This window comes from Anomaloglossus baeobatrachus, chromosome 1, assembly GCF_048569485.1.
Source record: "Anomaloglossus baeobatrachus isolate aAnoBae1 chromosome 1, aAnoBae1.hap1, whole genome shotgun sequence".
Lineage (NCBI taxonomy): Eukaryota > Metazoa > Chordata > Amphibia > Anura > Aromobatidae > Anomaloglossus > Anomaloglossus baeobatrachus.
In genome coordinates, this window is record NC_134353.1 from 773,442,259 (window position 1) to 773,464,231 (window position 21,973).

The 21,973-nt window shown below is 38.8% G+C and overlaps 1 protein-coding gene across 1 annotated transcript in view; it reads left to right on the forward strand.

The window, feature by feature from the left end:
* FBN2 (fibrillin 2) overlaps positions 1-21,973 on the forward strand; it is a 415,749-nt gene that overhangs the window by 287,286 nt on the left and 106,490 nt on the right. Inside the window, exons 34-41 of the mRNA XM_075324675.1 lie at positions 979-1,104; positions 1,611-1,733; positions 4,542-4,664; positions 7,616-7,777; positions 8,693-8,761; positions 13,930-14,055; positions 14,349-14,474; positions 15,785-15,937. Coding sequence (XP_075180790.1) covers positions 979-1,104; positions 1,611-1,733; positions 4,542-4,664; positions 7,616-7,777; positions 8,693-8,761; positions 13,930-14,055; positions 14,349-14,474; positions 15,785-15,937 — 1,008 coding nt within the window. The remainder of the gene's footprint in view (positions 1-978; positions 1,105-1,610; positions 1,734-4,541; positions 4,665-7,615; positions 7,778-8,692; positions 8,762-13,929; positions 14,056-14,348; positions 14,475-15,784; positions 15,938-21,973) is intronic.

Here is a 21,973-nt window from a genome sequence, read left to right on the forward strand (position 1 = left end):
TCATTTGTAAATCTCAAGCATTTCACTTGTGTACCATTATTAATTTAATTAAGTTAATACAACCAAATTATCATAATTACACTAATATTATCAGTCAATATTAAATATCTTACATGATTATTATATCCAGATAGCAAAAGGCAAGGTTAAATGTACAAGGTACAAAATTGTCCATTAATTTAATCACTGTAGAATTGTCACTTTTATTTTCTAGGAGTTGTCCACTACTTGGATAACCCCTACTAATTCAACATGTTTGCCCCAGGTAAAATAATAAAGACTTAACTCACCTCCTGTTCCAGAGCCAATCCAGTGGTGCCGAGGTTTCAAGGGCGGGTGCTCACATAAGCCTTCTGTCCAATCAGTGTTGGCTTCTGTCTTCACATCTACGGACCAAATGAACAATCAATACCAAGTGAGTGCTGCGACAGCATTCACTTCCTGCTGATTAACTCGTTTTGTCCCAAGGCGGGGAGCTGATTGGACGCGGGGTTTGCGTGGTGCTGTGGGTCACGTGAGCACTTGTACCATGAGCCATGACACCACTGGAACAGCGGTGGTATGAGAGGTGAGTATAGTGTTTATTATTTTACCTGGGGCAAACATGTTGAATTAGAAGGGAGTGTACTTATAGTGGACAACCCCTTTAATGTACATAAAGAACTTTTCCAGATATCTCTCAAAGAATGACCACTTTAAATGAAAGACTAAACTGCTATACTGCCTTACCTTATGTAAAGCCAGAGCCAAATAGGCTGCCAAAGAGAAATTGTTATTGAAGATCAGATTTACTATACGTATGTAAAGCTATACAATTTAGCAAAATAATGAGAGGTGTTGTGTTTCAGATCATGGTGTCTGATGACTAGCCATTTTCCTTAATCTTCTTGTTGAAAACAGAAAGAAAAATGTCCTTTATTATTAAACAGCTTTGAGGTCAGAATGTAGCAAGTCACCATTTCTTCTTGTCACATACAGATGTTGATGAGTGTGCGGAAAATGTTAATCTGTGTGAGAATGGACAATGTTTGAATATCCCCAGCTCGTTCCGATGTGAATGTGAGATGGGCTTCTCTCCAGCTCCAGACACTAAATCCTGCCAAGGTAAGTCCACAACTTTTTGTTTTATTTCAACTACTTAACATTTGGATTGACCTTGTTAAATTCAAATTATATGAAAAGCTTGATAGAACATAAACCTGGGCTGCAGTCGGTAGAGTAACATCTGATCCTTCTTGGTTAACTATATTCATTTAGAATGAACAACAAATTCCATCAGATCACTAAAGTAATTTTTCAAACTTAGTTATTTTTTAAGTCATAAATCTTATGTTCACATCCTTTTCACTAGAATAGATTTCTGTGTCAATAGCTACTTTTGTGGAACATACAACAGGTTGGGTACTATAGCAAAACAGGGAGATTAGATACTTAGGATCTTGTTCTCTGAAATTGGTGGTGATCTGAAATGGAATAAATAATCACAACCTAGACAACCTAGACTAGACAATGTCTAATGCTTTACAGACTCAATTACATTTTTTAATAAATGTTTACATGATAATGCCCCTAGTGGCACAAATGTAATAATTTTCTTTTTCTTCTTTTAGACATTAACGAGTGTTATTTTGAGAATATTTGTGTATTTGGAACCTGTCGGAATCTCCCCGGGATGTTTCAGTGTGTCTGCGATGATGGTTATGAATTAGACCGTTCAGGAGGAAATTGCACAGGTATGTATCATACGTAATAGTTCAACTTTGAGGGCTGAGATAAAGCTTATTTAATTAGTTATATGACTCCTAGTTTTCTATAGACTATAGCCAGTACATTCCTATTTTTCCCTGCAGCTATTATATCTTTTAACACATATAGTATGTTTTAACACCAGCTAGTCTTCATAATTGTTCTACTTTAGTATTCCCATTTAACCAAGCTACAGAATTAAAAAATATAGGATGTATCCAGCGTCAGACAGTAAAGTAGTACCTGAGGAATAAATGTTTTTAGAAAGTTGCATGCCTTTTTTTGCCTAATGTCCATTTGAGTATTTTCATTAAATTTCCCAAAACTCCTGTTGGGACATGAAGAATTATGGAACCACTACATAGCTAACATAGCTAACCAATGTGGCCTTTTTCTTTAAACTGTATTTTCATCTTGTACATTTATACTGTGCCTACAAGTTATGAAATAGATGTATAGTAGGTGTGAGTCCAATCAATTAATATATCTCCACTCCAGTCCAATCACATACTGCTTTCACAGAAGAGACAGTCAAAATTCACATACAAATGAGTAGGAATCCTAACCATCACTCCACTTATAGGGTGCACACAGTGCTGTAACTAGAATCTGATGAGCCCTGATGCAGAGTTTGAGCCTGGGCCCCCCATGTGTTCTTCAGATGTATGGGCCATTATAGCTTTCTAAATTCTATAAATACATACAAGTTGCCCCCCCCTTCATTTTGTAGTAATGTCTCCCATCCTGTACTATGTCCCCCATCCTGGTAAATATGCCCACATCATGGACCCATCCTGGTATATGTACAAATCATGGCCCCATCTTGGTGTATGACTTCATCATGGCTATATCCTGGTATATATGGTCCCATCCTGGTATGTATATCTCCATCATGATGTCATCATGGTCCCATTCTGGTGTATGACTCCCATCATGCCTATATCCTGGTATATATTTCCCCATCATAGCCCCATCTTGCTGTATGACTCTAAATCATTGATACAGCCTGGGATATATGGCCCCATCCTAGTATATACGTCCCCATCATGGCCCATCCTGGTATATATGTCCCCATCCTAGTATATATGACCCCATCGTGGCCCCCTTCCTAGTATATATGGCCCCATCTTGATATATATGTTCCCATCATGGCCCCATCCTGGTATATATGTTCGCATCATGGCCCCATCCTAGTATATATGCTCCCATCATGGCCCCATCCTGGTATATGTGTTCCAATCATGGCCCTATCCTGGTATATATGCTCCCATTACGGTCCCATCCTAGTATATATACTCACATCATGTCCCCATTCTGGAATATGTCCCAAGCATGTCCCTATCCTGATATATAGCCCCCCATCCTGATATATAACCCCACCATTATAGTGTATAGTGCCCTATCCTTTAATTTAGCCCCCTCATCCTGGTATATAGTCACTTCATGCTGGTATATAGCCACCTCATCCTGGTATATAGCGCCCCATCCTGGTATACAGCCACCTCATACTGGTATTTAGCCACCTCATACTGGTATATAGCACCCATCCTTGAATTTTGCCCCTCATCCTAGTATATAGCCACCTCATTGTGGTATATATCACCCTATCCTGGTATATAGCTGACCCCATCCTGGGATATAACACCTCACCATGCCGCATACAGTAAAAAAAGTAATAAATGATTGTACTCACGTTTCCTGTGCTCCCCGGGCCTCCTCCTACAACGCTGGCATGCCGGAAACTGACCACTGTTGCACAGCACATGACATCCTTGTTATGCGTGGCCACTTACAGCAGCTTTCAGCATATTCTCCGCTCTCCATGCCGTAGATTGTGTGCATGGGGAGCAGTAAATATTAATGGCTTTAATCGGCGGCTGCACATCACAGTAGGGACCCGACGGGTGTCTGTACTGTGATGTATTTCAGCTGGATACGTGCCCGTGGACACACACCCATCTGAATCAGGAGCCGGGGGGTTCCTGTACCCCCGGGCCTGGTCGCAGTGCTGATCTCTGCAACCGTGGTCGTTACTCCCCTGGGTGCATATCACAATCCCCTTATTATGATAGATAAGGGTTCCATGGATGGGATTCATGTTTACTATCAATTTATGGCATATTTACAGGAGACTGCAATGTATTATGTTTTCATATTATTATAAATTTCAATTATAGTTTTAAAAAATAACCTAATGGTTTGTTATAAAAAAGGTATTATTGATCAACATATTGATAAATGAATATTCACAATATTGAAGTGGAGACATAACGCCAAGGATGTTTGGGTTAAGAATACATCAGATGTCAAAGATATTCATAATATCACAGAAACACATGATACGTGAGCCACAGAGCTACCAAAACAAAGAAGCTTAAAAAAAATCCAAGCCCGAAAAAACATCAAAAAGTTTTAGGCATTTAGATATGTAAATACAGAGACTTAGTAAGCACAAAGCCACTGATTACATAATTTGAGTTGCACACAGGACTGCCGATACACAAAACTTTAGATCTTAGGAATCTGAAGCTACTAGGGCCGGCTCCAGTGACGTGGAGCCAGCCAGGGCTTCGTTGGATGCACAGATGCTGTGCTGTGACCTACAAACAGATAGTGTAATAAAAAAGAGCAAATGGCTCAAAAGGTAAGGTCAAATGTTTTCGTCCTTGCAAAAACCCTTAGAAACTGTCAATTTATTAGACTCTACAAAATTAGCGAAAAAAACAGATATATACAGTAATATTATTTTTTTAATGCAATATTATATATCTTTATCAGTCATTGTTTTTTTGCAGATGTAGATGAATGTGCAGATCCAATCAACTGTGTTAATGGTTTCTGTGTTAACACTCCTGGAAGATATGAATGTAACTGTCCACCCGACTTTCAGCTTAACCCCACTGGTGTGGGCTGTGTAGGTAAGATGAGGCCATGAAGACATGTGGAATTGCCAGAGGAACTGTAAAGCTTACTTGTAGGATTTCATTTGCATTTTTAGAGAATAGTTAAAATTGACAATAGAATACCCTAATATCTCTGCATGAAAGTTATAACACATTATTTGAAAGAAACTATAGGCCCATTTGGTGGCACATTTAGCATTCATGTCAAGGACAGGACTTCATACATGACAGCTGAAAATATTGGTACTACTTTCATTTAACTTTTATCTCAATGCTGCATAGCAAAGAGATAATATAATGAATTATATAATATGTAAGGCATGAACTGGGTATTAATAATTACTAGTGATGAGGGAGCATGCTTGTGTGCTTGGTAGTCATAACAAGCAGTCAGCAGTCGACTGCTTGGATGGGTGTGACTCGAATACCTAAATATAATAGAAGTCAATGGAGACCTCGAGCATTATTCAGGGAAATCTTCTTGAAATATCCTTGAGTTCCTCATTGACGTCCATTATACTCGAGTACTCAAATCGCACCCATCTAAGCGTCCGACTGCTTGCTACGAGAACTGAGCACCTGAGCATGGTAGTGCTCACTCATCACTAATAATTGTCAAAAATTAAACAGAGCTTATTAATAGATGCATGTCTCTTAATAATACCTAGTGCACTTACTATTGCCTTACTTTTCTTTTTATGCCTCATACGAACAGTTATACATCTATGCTACTAGTGTGCAGTGTACCTTTAAAGGGAACCTGTCATCAGAAATTTTGCACTAAACCTAAAAGATTCCCCCTTTGCAGCTCCTGGGCTGCATTCTAGCAAGGTTCCTATTGTTCTTGTGCCCCCTTTCAGACCAAAATTAAGACTTTATAAAGTGGTACCTTTTTGTATTCAAATCTTGATAATGGTACACGGGGGCGGGCTCTCTGGTGTCCGTTAGTCTGCCTCCTGCCTCTTTATGCTGTCCCCCATCGCGCAATTTCATACCTCAGGAGGCCGCCCAGTGCGTCCGAGGTCTCGCGCATTCGCCGTGCCACTCTAGTGGGACTGTGCAATGTGCACAGTGTGACCGCTGGTGACGTGTTGCGCAGGCAAGAGATTATGGGCGGCGCTGTGATTTTCATCAAGTGCCCGTCCATAATCTCGTGCTCGCGCTTTCACCGCCGCCTCCACCGTTCTGCGCAAGTGCTGGCCAGCTTACCTCACATCACCTCTTTCCCATCTTGCCCTGGATCAGGAAATAGATGGGAGGAGCGGAGGAGGACACCAGCAATCAGGAGGAGACGCGGAGAGGAGCTACCGATGTACATAGTAAAAAAAACATGTAAAATCAAATCCGGCTAGAGTGGCACGGCGCATGCGCGAGACCTCGGACGCACTGGGCAGCCTCCTGAGGTATGAAATTGTGCGATGGGGGACGGCCTAAAGCAGCAGGAGGCAGACTAACGGACACCAGAGAGCCCGCCCCCGTGTACCATTATCAAGATTTGAATACAAAAAGGTACCACTTTTATAAAGTCTGTATTTTGGCCTGAAAGGGGGCACAAGAACAATAGGAACCTTGCTAGAATGCAGCCCAGGAGCTGCAGAGGGGGAATCTTGTAGGTTTAGTGCAAAATTTCTGATGACAGGTTCCCTTTAATATATTTGTTTTCCCTTTGATAAATAAGGATGTAAGTAATTTAAAGCTTGCCTATAGCCTCATTTTTTTCCTTATTCATTGTTATATCACAAGAAAACAAAGATTGCAAATTTTGGATCCAGGAGCAGAGATACCGTTGGTGCATCCTGTGCAGCTGCACAGGGGCCCAGGAGGAAAGTGGATCCACTTCCAACTCCAGCGCAGGAGGAACTGTGTATTAGGCCAGGGTCACACTTGTGTGTGACTTGTGCGAGTATCGGATCGCACTGGCCGGACCAGCCGCAGCTCTCCTGACAAGAGCGGGTCATAGAAATATATATAGCGGAGCTGCTCCTGGCAGAAGAGAAGCCAGCCGATCCAGGCAGTGCGATCCGATGCTCACACGAGTCACACGCAAGTGTGACTCCAGCCTCATGATGAGATCTAGACTGCAGAGGGGCAATATATTGTTCTTGAAGACCTGCTTTAATGAGATTTATTTTTTGAAACTACATTTTCCAACAATATTAGTCATAAACTGAATGGTAAATGTTGTCCTTTGCATTATGGATCATTTCTGAACAGTTGGGACAGTCAGAAGTTACATATAAATAGAAGTGTAGTCTAAGCCTTCTGTAATACGCAAGTGTGAATGAAGCCCTCTTTCCCATAATTGTAAATGTAATACAGAATATGAATTGTATTCGTCATATCTAGTAAAACTAAAAGAAAAAAATATAAAATTGTTGTTTCTATAAAAAGAAACTATGCACACCTGCTTTTGTTTAACCAGGCATTCTGCAATGCCACGACAGACAAAAACTTTCCAACTCTTGAGGAATCATACTGTAGCCAATTTGTTTGTCTTCCTAAACTGCGTCTCTCTGGATTGCCAGTTCTGTATTTGGAAGTATTCTCTTCTAATGACTGATCTCTTGACCAGTCCAGATGTCATAATTTTTATAGTAACTGGTTTCAATCTGCATGGAAGCAGATGCATTTGGCATCCTTTGAAAGCTTAAAATTTAATGAGAACATTGTTCAGAAGTTGACCTGGAGTGAAACCAAACTATGACGAATACAGTACAGTAATATTATTTGTACTCGTATTTTCATACATTACGGTTGGCCAACAAGTCATACAGTAAGTAGAACTTGTAGACAATCACATCTATTCATTCACTATAGTGTCTAAAAAAAATGTTCTAATCCTGAAAAAGTGTAGATGCCAAATAATAGCTGTAAAAAGGAGGCTGTCTCTTATAAAGCATTCATTCACCATAAGCACTGTAATTCTTGATAAATTGTACAATAACATCCTGTCTATTTCCCCCCAGACACAAGAGTGGGTAATTGCTATCGGAACCATGGACCTCGTGGTGATGGAACCATCTCTTGTAGTACGGAGATTGGTGTTGGCGTGAGCAGGTCTTCATGTTGTTGCTCACGTGGAAGAGCTTGGGGAAACCCTTGTGAGATCTGTCCACCAGTTAATAGCTGTAAGAACTGATCTCATGCTTATTTGTGGGGTATTATGTTTTATCAATATGTTAATACTGACTATATTTACATTATTATACAAAAAGAGGGAAATTTATGAAACTGTCTAAAAAAAATTTAGTCTTTACTGCCGATGCCAAGTTGACATTTCTTGTAGTGTTCTGAAAAATTTAAATTTTTTTGCCATTAATTGCAATGGGTGACAAAGATATATTTTCTTTTAGATCGCTTTCACAAGTATGTGTTTTGTTACTGTAGACAGAGTTAATTTGACCTCTTATGTCTTTTGATTAGGCATAGAGTTTTAGTATATAACTTTGTCTAAGGCCTCTTTCACACATCAGTTTTTTTCCATCAGTCACAATCCATTTTGTGACTGATGCGACGGATCCGTCGTAGATTGTGGTACAACTGATGCGATGGATCCTGGAAAAAAACGGATCCATTGTACTAGCCTAACAGTGGTTTTTATCCGTTCTGGGCATGCTCATTTACAAAAAATGGAGTCCATGGCCAGAATCCATCACTTGATGGATTGCAACGAATTTTGCGCATATAGGCTCCCATTCTAAAAAAAAAGACGGACGGCGACGTTCATAAAAAACATTGCTTTGGACGTTGCTTCCGTCGGCCGCACAGACAATTTTTGACATATCCGTCATATGACGGATGAAACAGGTGGTCATCCGTCGCAATCCGTCGCTAATACAAGCCAATGATAAAAATACGGATCTAGTGCTGGATTCGTTTTTTCACATTTAGATGGATTGTGACTGATGCAAAAAATCTGATGTGTGAAAGGGGTCTTAGACAGAAGGACAGTTGTCATTGAAGTATTCATAGAATGATAAGATTAATTTACATTAACCTTGTATTACTAATCTGTATACTAAAGCTCGGTTTTTGGTTTCCAGCTGAATACAATACATTATGCCCTGGCGGAGAAGGTTTTAGACCAAACCCTATCACTATTTTGTTAGAAGGTAAGGATTTTAATTAAAAAAAAAGATTGACCAATCGCGTTTAAGAAATAGATGAATAATTGACTTCTAATGAAATTGTCCCTAGATTCTGTGTGTATTTTATAACTGGAATATCAAATGAAGTCAAATGTGAACAGTAATGAAAAGTGAATCTGCTGAATTTCTACTTTGGCAGTTCGCATGAATCTGACTAGAAAATATGATTGGCATCAAAATTATTACAAGCGAATTGAATTCTATCGAGACCTCAGAAGATCATAAATGTAGGGATTAGAAAAACAAAATAGTACACTCATCTTGGTACTCACGTGTCTCACCAACACACCTCCTTGTCCTGTCCTCTACTAGCTCTTTCCAGATCAGTAGCTTCTCCTGTGCCAGCGCTTCATGCGCTGAATGCGCCTTGAATGATATACATCTGGATGTCTTGAAGCTGTAATGTCACAAAGTGTGTCACCAAAGGTCTATTCATCACGGGAAGCATTGGCACAGAGTGAAGGTACTTATGGAAGAGGACGTTCTCTGCCAATAAGACCAGAAAAGACAGGAGCCAGAAGTAACCAACAGAAGATTGTATACTTTTTTTTTATAGTAGTAGTAGTAAATCCAGTTCATCAATGCTGTCATCCACCTTTTGTTCAGAGCTCGGAAATAGGCTCCGCCATGGCCTGGTTATAGAATACGTGAAACAGGATAGTCCAGCTCAAATGAACAACTTCTCCTTTATTACTTAAAAACTTTTTGTACACGGGACATCAGATATTTACCAACAAAATGCTATGTTAACGTGTGGATCAACGTTTTTCTGGTGTGCATCCACTCTGAATCATTACGTTCATTTGAGCTGGACTATCCTGTTCACTTATACTTTTTTATCTAAACTGGTCTTGGTCCTCTACAATGTAGCAAGATGGTGGCCAGCATTTTGCTATGTTTGCACACAGAGAATCATACAAGATTCAGGTTTGGGTGAATCTGAATTCTATTTTAAATTAGAGACAAATTCTATTTACCTCAAACTGATTAGTTAATCTACCCTAGAGGTTAATGCAAATAGACATATGGGCTGTTGCTACCTTTCTACTAGTCTTTTTCCATCTCTGCACCTCTACTGACCCAAATTACACCACTGCCTGTCTCTAAAGGTGGCTTTACACGCTACGATATTGCTAGCAAATTTCTAGCGATATCGAGCGTGTAAGTACCCGCCCCCGTCGCCCATGTGATATCGTGTGATCGCTGCCGCTGCAAACATTATCGCTATGGCAGCGTCACACGCACTTACCTGGTCGGCGGCGTCGCTATGACTGCCAAACAATCCCTCCCTCAAGGGGGAGGGCCGTTCGGCATCACCGCGACGTCACCGCGATGTCACTAAGTGGCCGGCCAATCAAAGCGGAGGGGCAGAGATGAGCGGGACGTAACATCCCGCCCACCTTCTTCCTTCCACATTGCGGCCAGTGGCAGGTAAGGAGACGGTCCTCGCTCCTGCGGTGTCACACACAGCGATGTGTGCTGCTGCATGAGCGATGAACAACATGGATAAACAACCATTACCGATTTTTGAGTTTGGGACGACCTCTCCATGGTGAACGATTTTCACCATTTTTGAGGTCGCTTAAGGTCGCTCATAACTGTCACACGCTGCAATATCGTTAATGACACCGAATGTGCATCACTAACAACGTGACCCCGACGATAAAACATTAACGATATCGTAGCGTGTAAAGCCACCTTAACAGTTGGTGGCACATTCAGTTTAACACCTTTTGCCATTCCTATAACCAATTACACTTTCTTCTCCTCTTCCTTATGGAAATGCGCTTCCTGTCCCCCAGAACTCTCCACCCACCAGGAACCAATTATCTTCCTTTGGTTTCTGTTCCTACAATTTATATAATGATGAGTATGATGGCACAATGAAATATTTTTCAACCACCTGAAAGCATCTGAAGTCTTCTCATATTAAAATATATACCTTTTTTAAAGTTTTCCTACATCCCCCTATATGGACATCCTGAGGTTTGGGTTGTTCCAGTGGGATGAATTTGATAACATGATATGTCATTAATAATAGTAGGAAGATAGTTTGGATTATTGACATTTGATGGCATGAAGATTTAGGATAAGATTTTAATAAAATAGTACAGATAAACAGAGCACTTGCATAGGTTGCAGAGAAGATGATAGTTTTATTGATAGCATTGATCAGCATTTCACATTCATGTTATTCCAGTTATTCCACATATTAAGAAGGTAAAGTAGTGTGTGTGCAGATCGATAGCTTATAGTGCTGTCATCCATTGTTCTGTACAGTACTCCATATTGCTAAAGGCAGTCTTTGAGGTCCATACCTACGTTTTCTAACCATTTATCCTATAGGTAAATGCTATGCAGCCTGATTGATAGCCTGAAACTTAATTAGACTTTTTAGATTGTGATTCTCAGACTTATGTCATGTGTGTGAAAAGAAAAGATGATCCAAAAAATCCACTGGTATGCTGAGTTTTCTGCATAATTTTTTCCTATAGAATTGCACAGGTAAAAAATCCACATGCATTTTTAGTGTATTTACATAGCGGAAATGCATAAAAAACACATGACTGTATCAATAATGTTTTTAATGTTTTGTCAAAGTCAAGTACCATGATGTAAAAGAAAGCAGCTACAGTATATTTAAAGCAGGCCATTCCAATGAGAGACAAAAATTGTGTAAAAAAAAAAGTCAATAAAAATGCATTTAAATAAACGTACATAACCTAATATACATATTAGGTGCAGAAATGCTGCAACATCAAACACTCAACAAAAGCTCATCATAGCCTAATACTTTACATCTATCACACCAAAATCCTTATTTCATAAAAGACATCTATAGAGGAAGAAATAAGAAAAAAAAATATTTTTAATGTAATAATGGGGATCAGTTTTGTAGTTTTATGGTCCATCTTATCATCATTATTTATCATTTATTCATTTATATAGGGCTGTTAATTCCACAGCACTTTACATACATTGGCAACACCGTCCCCATTGGCGCTCACAATCTAAGTTCCCTATCAGTATGTTTTTGGAGTGTGGGAGGAAACCGGAGAACTCGGAGGAAACCCAAGAACTCGGAGGAAACCCACACAAACACAGGGAGAACATACAAACGCCTTGCAGATGGTGTCCTTGGTGGGATTTGAACCCAGGACCTCAGTGCTGCAAGACTGCAGTGCTAACCACTGAGCCACCGTGCCGCCCATCTTAGGAGCCGAATGTAGCTTACCAGACGGTGCAAATGCAGTGTGACATAGCTTTTGTCCTGGGTTAGGAGGAGGGAGTGCCTCGGAGGCGTGGGGCAGGTGCCATTAATCTCCCGGTGATGGACTTCTGGAAAATAGCATCGGAGGCGCATGTGCAGATCTCAATCTGCGCATGCGCCACCTCTGGTGCAATTTTCCATGGCATTCATCGCCGGGAGATTAATGGCACTTGCCTTGCGGGGCTGAGACACCTCCTCATCCCAACCCAGGGCCCTCAGCATTGCCTCACTCGTGCTGCGCCGGCTTCCTATGACACCGCCCCCGCACACCCCGATAACCTATATTCTATATTCGGCTTATAAGATGCACCCTCATTTTTCCCCCGAGCTTTTTGAGGAAAAAAGTGCATCTTATAATCCAAAAAATATGATGGTTACATAGTTATTTTTCATGTGCTTGATCATTGCTTAGCGAATCTCATGGAATGTCAGTATATAGTATGTGTTATAACTTAATTTTTTTTTTTTTTCTTCAAAAACACAGAATAAAGCTGTACAATGTACAAATAGAATCTTCTGCTGTACAATGGAACACTCAGAAAACTAGAATATAGAAATAGGAGAAAATAAATGGTCTTATTTAACAGTTTACTTCCTGTACAAAGTGCTTTCAGCTAATCAGTAACAATGTAGAAATATTTTGAAAAGTAATTCAACCAGAAATGTTTATGAAAATTAAATGATTATTGAAGAAGACTATTGTTATTAGATTATTGAATAGCATATGAAAGGTTTTGAGTGTGGGGAAAAACTAACACCTACCTTCAAATACCTCCACCAATCCATGAATAGGGTATTGTGAGCCCCCTTTAAATGGTGCAGTCATTGATAGTTATTATTATTTATTATTATAGCACTATTTATTTCATGGTACTTTACATGTGGAAAAGGGTATACATTATAAAAACAAGTACAATAATGATGAACAATACAGTACAAAGCACAGACAGGTACAGAGGGAGAGAGGGCCCTCTCCCAGATGGCTCACAGTCTAGAGAGGATGGGTGAGGCACAGACTGGTACAGGAGGAGAGAGGGCCCTGCCCCCGAGGGCTCACAGTCTACAAGGGATAGGTGAGGCACAGACTGGTATAGGATGAGTGAGGACCCTGCCCCCGAGGGCTCACAGTCTAGAGTGGATGGGTGAGGCACAGACTGGTACAGGAGGAGAGAGGGCCCTGCCCCTGAGGGCTCACAGTCTAGAGAGGATGGGTGAGGCATAGACTGGTAAAAGAGGAGAGAGGACCCTGCTCCCAAAGGCTCACAGTCTAGAGAGGATTGGTGAGGCACAGACTGGTACAGGAGGAGAGAGGACGCTGCCCCCGAGGGCTCACAGTCTAGAGAGGATGGGTGAGGCACAGACTGGTACAGGAGGAGAGAGAACCCTGCCCCCGAGGGCTCACAGTCCAGAGAGGATGGGTGAGACACAGACTGGTACAGGAGGAAAGAGGACCCTGCCCACGAGGGCTTAGAGTCTACAAGGTATAGGTGAGGCACAGACTGGTACAGAAGGAGAGAGGACCCTGCTCTCCAAGGCTAAGTTTTGATTGAGGGAAAACTATTGTAAGATTTAAAGAGGTATTGTTTGTGATGAGAAAAAGGGACTTTTTCTCCAGGAAAAAACTCCACTTTCATCCATAGGCATTGTCTAGTATTGCAGTTCAAATCTATGCATTACATAGGGATCAACTGCAGTATCAGGCATAACCATTAGACAAAAGTGGAGCGCTTTGTGGAAAGATTAAATAAACTACTTTTTTCTATATCTGGAAAATTCCCTGGTAAGCATTGATATAACTATTATACACGTTAATCTAACAGTGTTTAAATTTTTTTTAACAAAATGTATTTTATTACCTTAGATATTGATGAGTGTCAAGAATTACCAGGTCTGTGCCAAGGTGGTAATTGTATAAATACATTTGGAAGCTTCCAGTGTGACTGTCCACAAGGTTATTACCTCAGTGAGGAAACTCGTATATGTGAAGGTAAGTGAATATAGAGGTTAAACCTGGAAATCTATATTATTGGCTTTAGAAAATCTTTAAGGAACATTTACATCTTATTGATTATTTATTACACATAGTTTGTAATAAAATATTACTGTAGACATAAATAATGCTAAAATAATATTTATGAAATGTCAATTTCAGCACAGAATGAATATTTGGAAATGCACATCAATAATAATGCATTTCCATGGGCTTATTTATGTGTAGAACCTGTCATTTATTGTCCATTTATTATCTTACAGATTTTTTTCTGTTGTATTAACTTTTAGATATTGATGAATGTGTCACCAATCCTGGAGTCTGTGGTCCAGGAGTATGTTACAACACTTTGGGGAACTTTACATGCATATGCCCCCCAGAGTACATGCAGATCAATGGTGGGCACACATGTATGGGTAAGTGGCTGGGAATCATTCCTTGTCTGAATGTACTACAATGTAAATGAAGAAATGATTGAGGTTCAGAGATGAAAGTGTTTAACCTGTATCTAATTCTAATTATTCATCAGAAGCTTCCCTCAGAAATCGCTGAAGATGTCCAGTAAAGTAAGAGAAAAAATAGTGGGTGGATTGGTGAAAATCTGCCAATTTTTGGAGCATACAAAATGTAGTGTGGGTACAATGAATTTTAAAATGTTCCAATCAATGAAAAATGTATACCATTTTTATGTTTTTGTACCCCAGCCATGAAGTGGTATAAGACCGATTCACAAGTATAGACTACGATATGCAGACTGGTAGTCGTCTCCTGGTCTGGACAAAATACCTCATAGACATACATGAGGCTGTTGAGTTTCAGTATGAAGGCCAGCACTTATCCCATAAACCATGGTCCATACTCAGACCGTAAAACACAAATGTATAAAACCAGTAGTAGGAAGAGTCTAAGGTTGGGGCCACACTAGCGTATGGCATGCAAGGCAAAAGCATCAGATGCGATATGCTAATGACCCTCTGCTGCGAGTGTGAGCCGAGTGTCATTATACTGTGATCCAATCCTGCAATCTGATCACAGCTGTGGAGGAGAGGGAGGGATTAATCTCCCTATCTCATCCATTATATCAGCTGATGGGATTATCACACTGCAGTCCGGTGTCATTCAAGTGCAGTGCAATGTTCCACCTCCACCCATAGACTTGTATGGGTGCGAGCGAATAGAGATCGGATTCCACCCGCAGCATGCTGCGATTGTTTTCTCAGTCCGATTAGGGCTGACAAAAAAATTGCAGATGGGAACAGCCCCATAGAGAAACATGGGTCCAAGTGGAATGCAATTTTTTATCGCATTCTCCCACCCCTTTTTTTCATCGTCGTATGTCCTTACAAGATGCTAGCAAATTTTAATACATTTGGTACAATTTACGCTGCCTTGTGCTTTTATGGGCCCTTGGACACTAATGATAAATTTCTCCAACTACAGTACATAGACTGTAGTTAACTTTTTCTATGGCTTTAACTATATTTTCTATTTAATAATATCAACTTGATTATATTTCATTTTTATGTAAATGTGGATACCAAAAAGTATTGTGACCTAAGAAGTATGAATGTAAATTCTTAAAATATGCCAAAGGAATTACAGGAATGAAGAGTGTAGCTAAAAAATAGCTATCTGATGCATTTTAAGATAAGTTTATGATGAACTGTTCTTAACTGCAAAATTTCTTTCCATGATGTATGCAACAATGTATTGTCTTTTATTACAGATATGAGGAAGAGCTATTGCTACAGGACTTACAATGGAACCATGTGTGAGAATGAACTGCCTTTCAATGTCACTAAGAAGATGTGTTGCTGTACATATAATATCGGCAAAGCCTGGAGTAAGCCTTGTGAACCGTGTCCAACTCCTGGAACAGGTACAGAATATGATGTAATTAAGCTCCTTCTCCATATCTGTCATTATTAACATTTCCACTCTTCATCTTCTCTGTTCTGGCCTTGTGCAATCTCCTCTCCCCTTCAAGTGTCTATTATTCATGTTACATGAACTAAATATAATGAAATAATCTTTATCTTCTAAGTGAATAATATTAATAAACAATCATGGCTGAAAGTGTTAGCACCCTTGAAATTGTTTCAGAAAATAAAGTATTTTTCCCAAAAAATCTTTGCAATTACACGTGTTTTGTTATGCACCTGTTTATTTCCTTTGTGTGTATTGGAACAATACAAAAACAAATGGAAAAAAGGGCAGATTGGACATAATTTCACACAAAACCCCTAAAATGGGCCAGAAAAAAATGTTGGAACCTTTCCAAACATTTAAACTCACCTTTGGCAAGCAACAGGTGTGGGCAATATGAAAATCACACCAAAAAACAGATAAGAAGGGGACAGGTTTACTCAATCTTTGCATTTTGTGTCTGTGTGTGCTACACTAAGCATAGAGTACAGAAAGAGAAGAGGAATGTCTGTGGACTTGAGAAACAAAATTGTTAAAAAATATCAACAATCTCAAGGTTACAAGTCCATCTCGAGAGATCTTAAAGTTCCTTTTTCCATGGTGCACAACATAATAAAGAAGTTTATAACCCATGGCACTGTAGCTAATCTTCCCAGACATGGACAGTAGAGAAAAATTGATGAAAGGTTGCTACGCAGGATAGTCCAGATGGAATAGCAATGTCTCAGAAAGAAAACCTTATCCGAGGAGCTGGGACTCCATACAAGTATTCATCTAGAGACATGTGAGTAGAAAGTATTAATAGCCCCTTCCTAAATCTGATTGGGCAAACCAAATGAGAAAGTATACACACCTTAATAGAAATAAAACATGAAGACAGATCATTAGTAAAGAAAGACAAGAGATCCTTCAACAGTTGGACCAACACAAAACATGCTGTGGTCCAACCAAGAGGGAAACACACCAAAAACCAGAGATCATCGGTTCGAACCTAGAAGTGGAGCCACTACAGCATCATGAAATCTGAAGATTACCAAAGAATTTTGGGTTACAATGTTGTGCCAAGTGTCAGACAGCTGGGTTTGCATCCTAGCTTATGGGTCTTCCAGCAAGATAATGGCCCCAAACATTCTTCAAGAAGTATCTTGAAATGGATGGAAACAAAGTACTGTAGAATTCTGAAGTGGCCAGCAAAGAGTCCAGATCTTAATCCCATTGAACACCTGTGGAGAGATCTAAAAATCCATGTTGGGAGAAGGCAGCCTTCAAATATGAGAGACCTGTTGCAGTTTGCAATAAAGAGTGGTCCAAAATTACTCTTGAGAGGTGTAAGAAGCTTTTTTGATGGTTATAGGACACTATTTATTCCAAAGGGTGTAACCAAATATTAAGTTGAGGGTGCTAACAATTTTGTCCAGTCCATTTTTACTTTTATGTAAAATTATGTCGAATTTGCTTCTTTTTCCTCAGTGTTTTTTTTGTGGTTCTAATACACACAAAGGTAATAAACATGTGTATAAAAAAACAATGTAATTGCAATAATTTTATGGGTGAAAAATTCATTTTCTGGAACAATTTCAAGGGTGAAGCGTGCCATCACTTTTGGCCATGATTGTATGATGTAAAGTTTAGCATGACTAACACTGTGCCAAGTTATGTAGAGATTATGACTCTATTGAATACAGACTTGTTGAAAACATGCCCCCATGGGCTCTTGTATATAACAAAGACCATTTCATGGAGGCCATCTTGTTCTTTAGTACAGTGACACGTGATCTCTGTGTAGTGGTGCACAGGTTACATCTAGAGTAAAAACAAATCTCAAATTTTGATCACATTTGTATAGAAAACATTTGTGAAATGGAAAGCGTACAGGAGTACAATAGAGGCTTCAGTGATCTTTTTGGAAGATATTTTGATGTGCATACAACTATGTGTACAACAAGTATATAGCCATAATAGCTATGCCTTAAGGAGAAAAATTCTGAAAATTATACTTGACAACAAATATTCTAAACTTCCATATTTTAGTCATTTTAACCTCCTAAAATGATTACATATGTGCGTAGGTTATAAGAACATAAGTGAATCCATACCTTTATTAACCAAAATGCTGCTCTCTTGCAGAGAAATATTTATAGTTTGATAAATTTCTGAATGTAGTGACTCCAACTATTTGATTTTTTTAATGGTTTTATTTTTAATGGGGCAAAATAAGAGCTGATTTAAGCTTTTGTGTTTTTTTATATTTTTCATATTTTTTATTTTTTTTTTACTAGATTTATTACTCCTTCCATGTGATTGCTTGTGCTATACAGAGCAGTGTATCATCATCAGCACTGCTCTGTACAGCAGAAATAAAGATCTCCTATGAACACTGGCTGGCAGCCATCATTCACAGGAGGATCGTAATAACAAACACAGGGGTTATCAGCAGATGCCTGGCTATCCTGACAGCCCATCAGCACCACGTAATCATGTCACGTGTGTGTCAATGGGAGCAGGTAAAGACGCCTATCTGCCAGCGCTTGGAATTGGAGGAGGTGAGCTCTGAAATCACTGATTGTTAAGGGCATATCCTGTGTTATTTACTGATAATGATAGCTGAAAATTCTCCTGAACAGAAAGTATGAATTTAGCATTAGGTTTTGTTTACACAAGCAAATACTCATTTAAATGATGAACAATGCAATCATAGCTCACAACTATCAAACAATATCAGACAAGTCTATATGCAGGATGAGAATTGTGAGTAAAATAGTCGAAAAGTGATCGCTATGTCATGCACTGTGTTCACACAGACAGATTAAATCTGAAGTGTACTTGTGCTCCACATTCACATCCCATAAGTGATGCTAATTATTTAAAATTATTTAATTCACAAAGTTTATTTATATAGATTTTATTATGAAAATATAATTATCAAAAAAGTCTTAAAAAATACATTTAGCATAAAAATCTGATTTAAACAATAGTTAATTTTCTAATGGCACATTATTTTTAACCCTGTCAAGAAGGAGTAGATTACTTCCAACTAAGGTAGGATAAAAACGATACAAAAATGAGTACATCCATTTGTTTGTTTCTAAGCTTTTTATTGATAATGTCTTAAAAATAAGCATTAAAAAATGGAAAAGAGATAGTACAGTGATATGCAAAAGTTGGAGCACCCTTGGATAAAAAAATACTGTTATTGTGAACAGTTAAGCAAGTTGAAGATGAAATGATCTCTAAAAGGCATAAAGTTAAAGATGACAAATTTCCTTTGTATTTTATTATTAGCACCATTACTTTTTCTTTTTTTGTACTAAATAACAGGCATGTATTACATAGTAATCTCTCTTTAATGGTTTTATATTATGACAGTTTATGTCATCATGATAGAATTTGATCCCTATAAATACTATAAAAAAGTAGCAAAATTAACAACTATGATCTGCTACCCTCTATCATTATACATAACCAAATACAATGTCCCAATGTCAGCGAAAATAGCCCGAGAATCCTCATCTGACTATATATTTCCCCAGTTCAAAATAATGGCCCTTCATGTTACGCAAGGCAGCTAGAGTGTCTATCTATATAGAGGGCATTCCAAACTGCTAACCCCTTTGATGATATCCGTATGCCTCAATATTGTATTATGAATATTCTAATATAATGACAAGCAAAGGTTGTTGGGAAAATATAGTATATAGTAGATGAGAATATCATTTTCATTGCTTTCAGTATCCAGAGAACATCTAGTCCAAGTGATTGCATTTTCTGGCCATCGTTTCCGTACATGTTACACATACTGTACATTGAATCTATTAACATTCTTCAGCAATGACTGTGCGGCTGGCAGTAAACTCCGAGCTGCAGGATGCTGTTGCTGTCATCCTTACAAATTGGAAAAATACCTCTTTATTGGAAGCGTATTCTGAATGCAATTCAGATTTAGGCAGAATTCTGTAATTACAGTAATGGATTTCATAAATTAATTAACAACATGGAGTATTTTGGAAGTTGTAACATTCAAACGGAAACTACATGCCAAGTCTGCCAAGAAAAAAAAATCCAATTCTTAGAAACTAAAACCAATGGCGGCCTGGAAACATTTTTCTGTTTAAGTCTTAAAAAATCCCCATGGTGCAGACACTACTTCATTCTGTCACACCACTTCAAGATGCCTGTTTATTAGTCTACGAAGATTATTTAAGATGCAAAAGAATGATTATTTTCATGAGAATGATTCCATTATTTTTTAATTTAAAGTGCCCCTTACTATAGGCACAATAATCATATCACATGACCTGAACCTCTCTATTACCCCACATGGGAACGGTCGTGATGAAAGGGTAAAATTAATGACTAAATTCCATCTATTACTACAAGAAGAGGTCCAAACCTCTACTGAACCATATAGATTAAATTTACTTATTTTTTTCATTGCCTAATTCTGTGTCAATTGTATCACATTGAAAATAGTCACCAATGCAGCTTTTCCAGGGGTTTTAACTCTAAATTTTCTTTCAATTCTAATATGGAATTACACCTGTTAAATTGATGTATCATTGGGTAATAAAGTAGGTTTAAAGAGGTTGCCCAGGACTGACATGCTGATGGCCCATCTGTGGGATTTGTCATCAATATAAGAATAGTGGAGTTCTGACACACTCTACCCCACAATCGGCTGAAAACCATTCTGGTGGAAGCATATAAGAAATGTATATGTGTTGATATGTTCTGCCCTCTGAAAGAGAAGCTATTAGCTTACCAGTGGGGGCCCAAGGGGACAAAACCCTACCAATTACATAAAGAGACCCACACATAGGCCAAAAATATGTCACGTTTGGACAACCTCTAAAAAGTGGGTTATAAATGAATTTAAAATTGTATCCATAAGTCACTACACACGACCTATGTGAGAATAATCACAGAAACCACCCAATTTACATAGAAACTCAACGAAGGAATAGTGGTATTGATCCAATTCATTAAAAAAGTTTTTTTTATTTTATTCATATAAATTTTAAAACACAATTAAAATACAGGCAAGCACTGCACAGTATGGGCGAGATCACAATCAAGACAGATTCAAAACAGAATGATTGTGCATGGTAGTTATGAAGCCTCAATGTAGGTAATGAAATACAGGAAAGCTTTTTAACTATAGTGCATCCAGTAATTAATTAGTTAAACTACCAATAGATTGGTTTGCACTAAGTCCTTGATAAGATATATCCTATATTTCTCCCTTTAGTAATATTAAATCAGTGTAAACAACATCAATTAATAATTATCATTAAGGTTGCATTAAATTACTAACCAATTTACTGCTTGATATGTGTTACACCCGAGCGTCCCGACGCGTGTTTCACCTCTTCAACAGGGAAAGTATACTGAGCTTGGTTAATTGCGGGGTTTAAATAGTGTAAGGGGGTGGTCGAGCCCCCGTGAGAAGAAACCTCCCAGAAGACATAACATGGTTCTAAAACGTGTTTATTAATCTTTATAGTATTTTATAAGGATGTATTAGAGATTTATGCATATTGTAATGTATAAGATGTAGCAGAGTACAGAATGTTACTATGTAGAGGTGTAGCAGTATTGAAGATGTAATGTACAGTATGTGTATTGGTATAAGGTGTAATGTTATGTAGTATATAATGAATAATGCTTAATAAGGTATTATTGGTGTTATAGGTGCAGGTGAAAAGTTAAATCTGCCCGGTGACAGACAGGTGACAGCTGGGATTCTAGGATTAGCCAATAGGGAAAGAGCTACTGCTGAGGGAGAGAAACGGTTGCTGTGGAAACGTCAGTTAGGGCCCAGCCTGTGACAGGAACAGACGTCAGGTCTGAGGAGCAGCAGAGCCACATGATATGGGTGGCAAGAAAAGAGGGAGACCATTACATAGAATAGTGTGACTGAGGAAAAGAAGGAACGAATGACAGAGAATGACAAGTCTGGTGCAAGACAGAGCGGGACAAGGAACGACGTGAG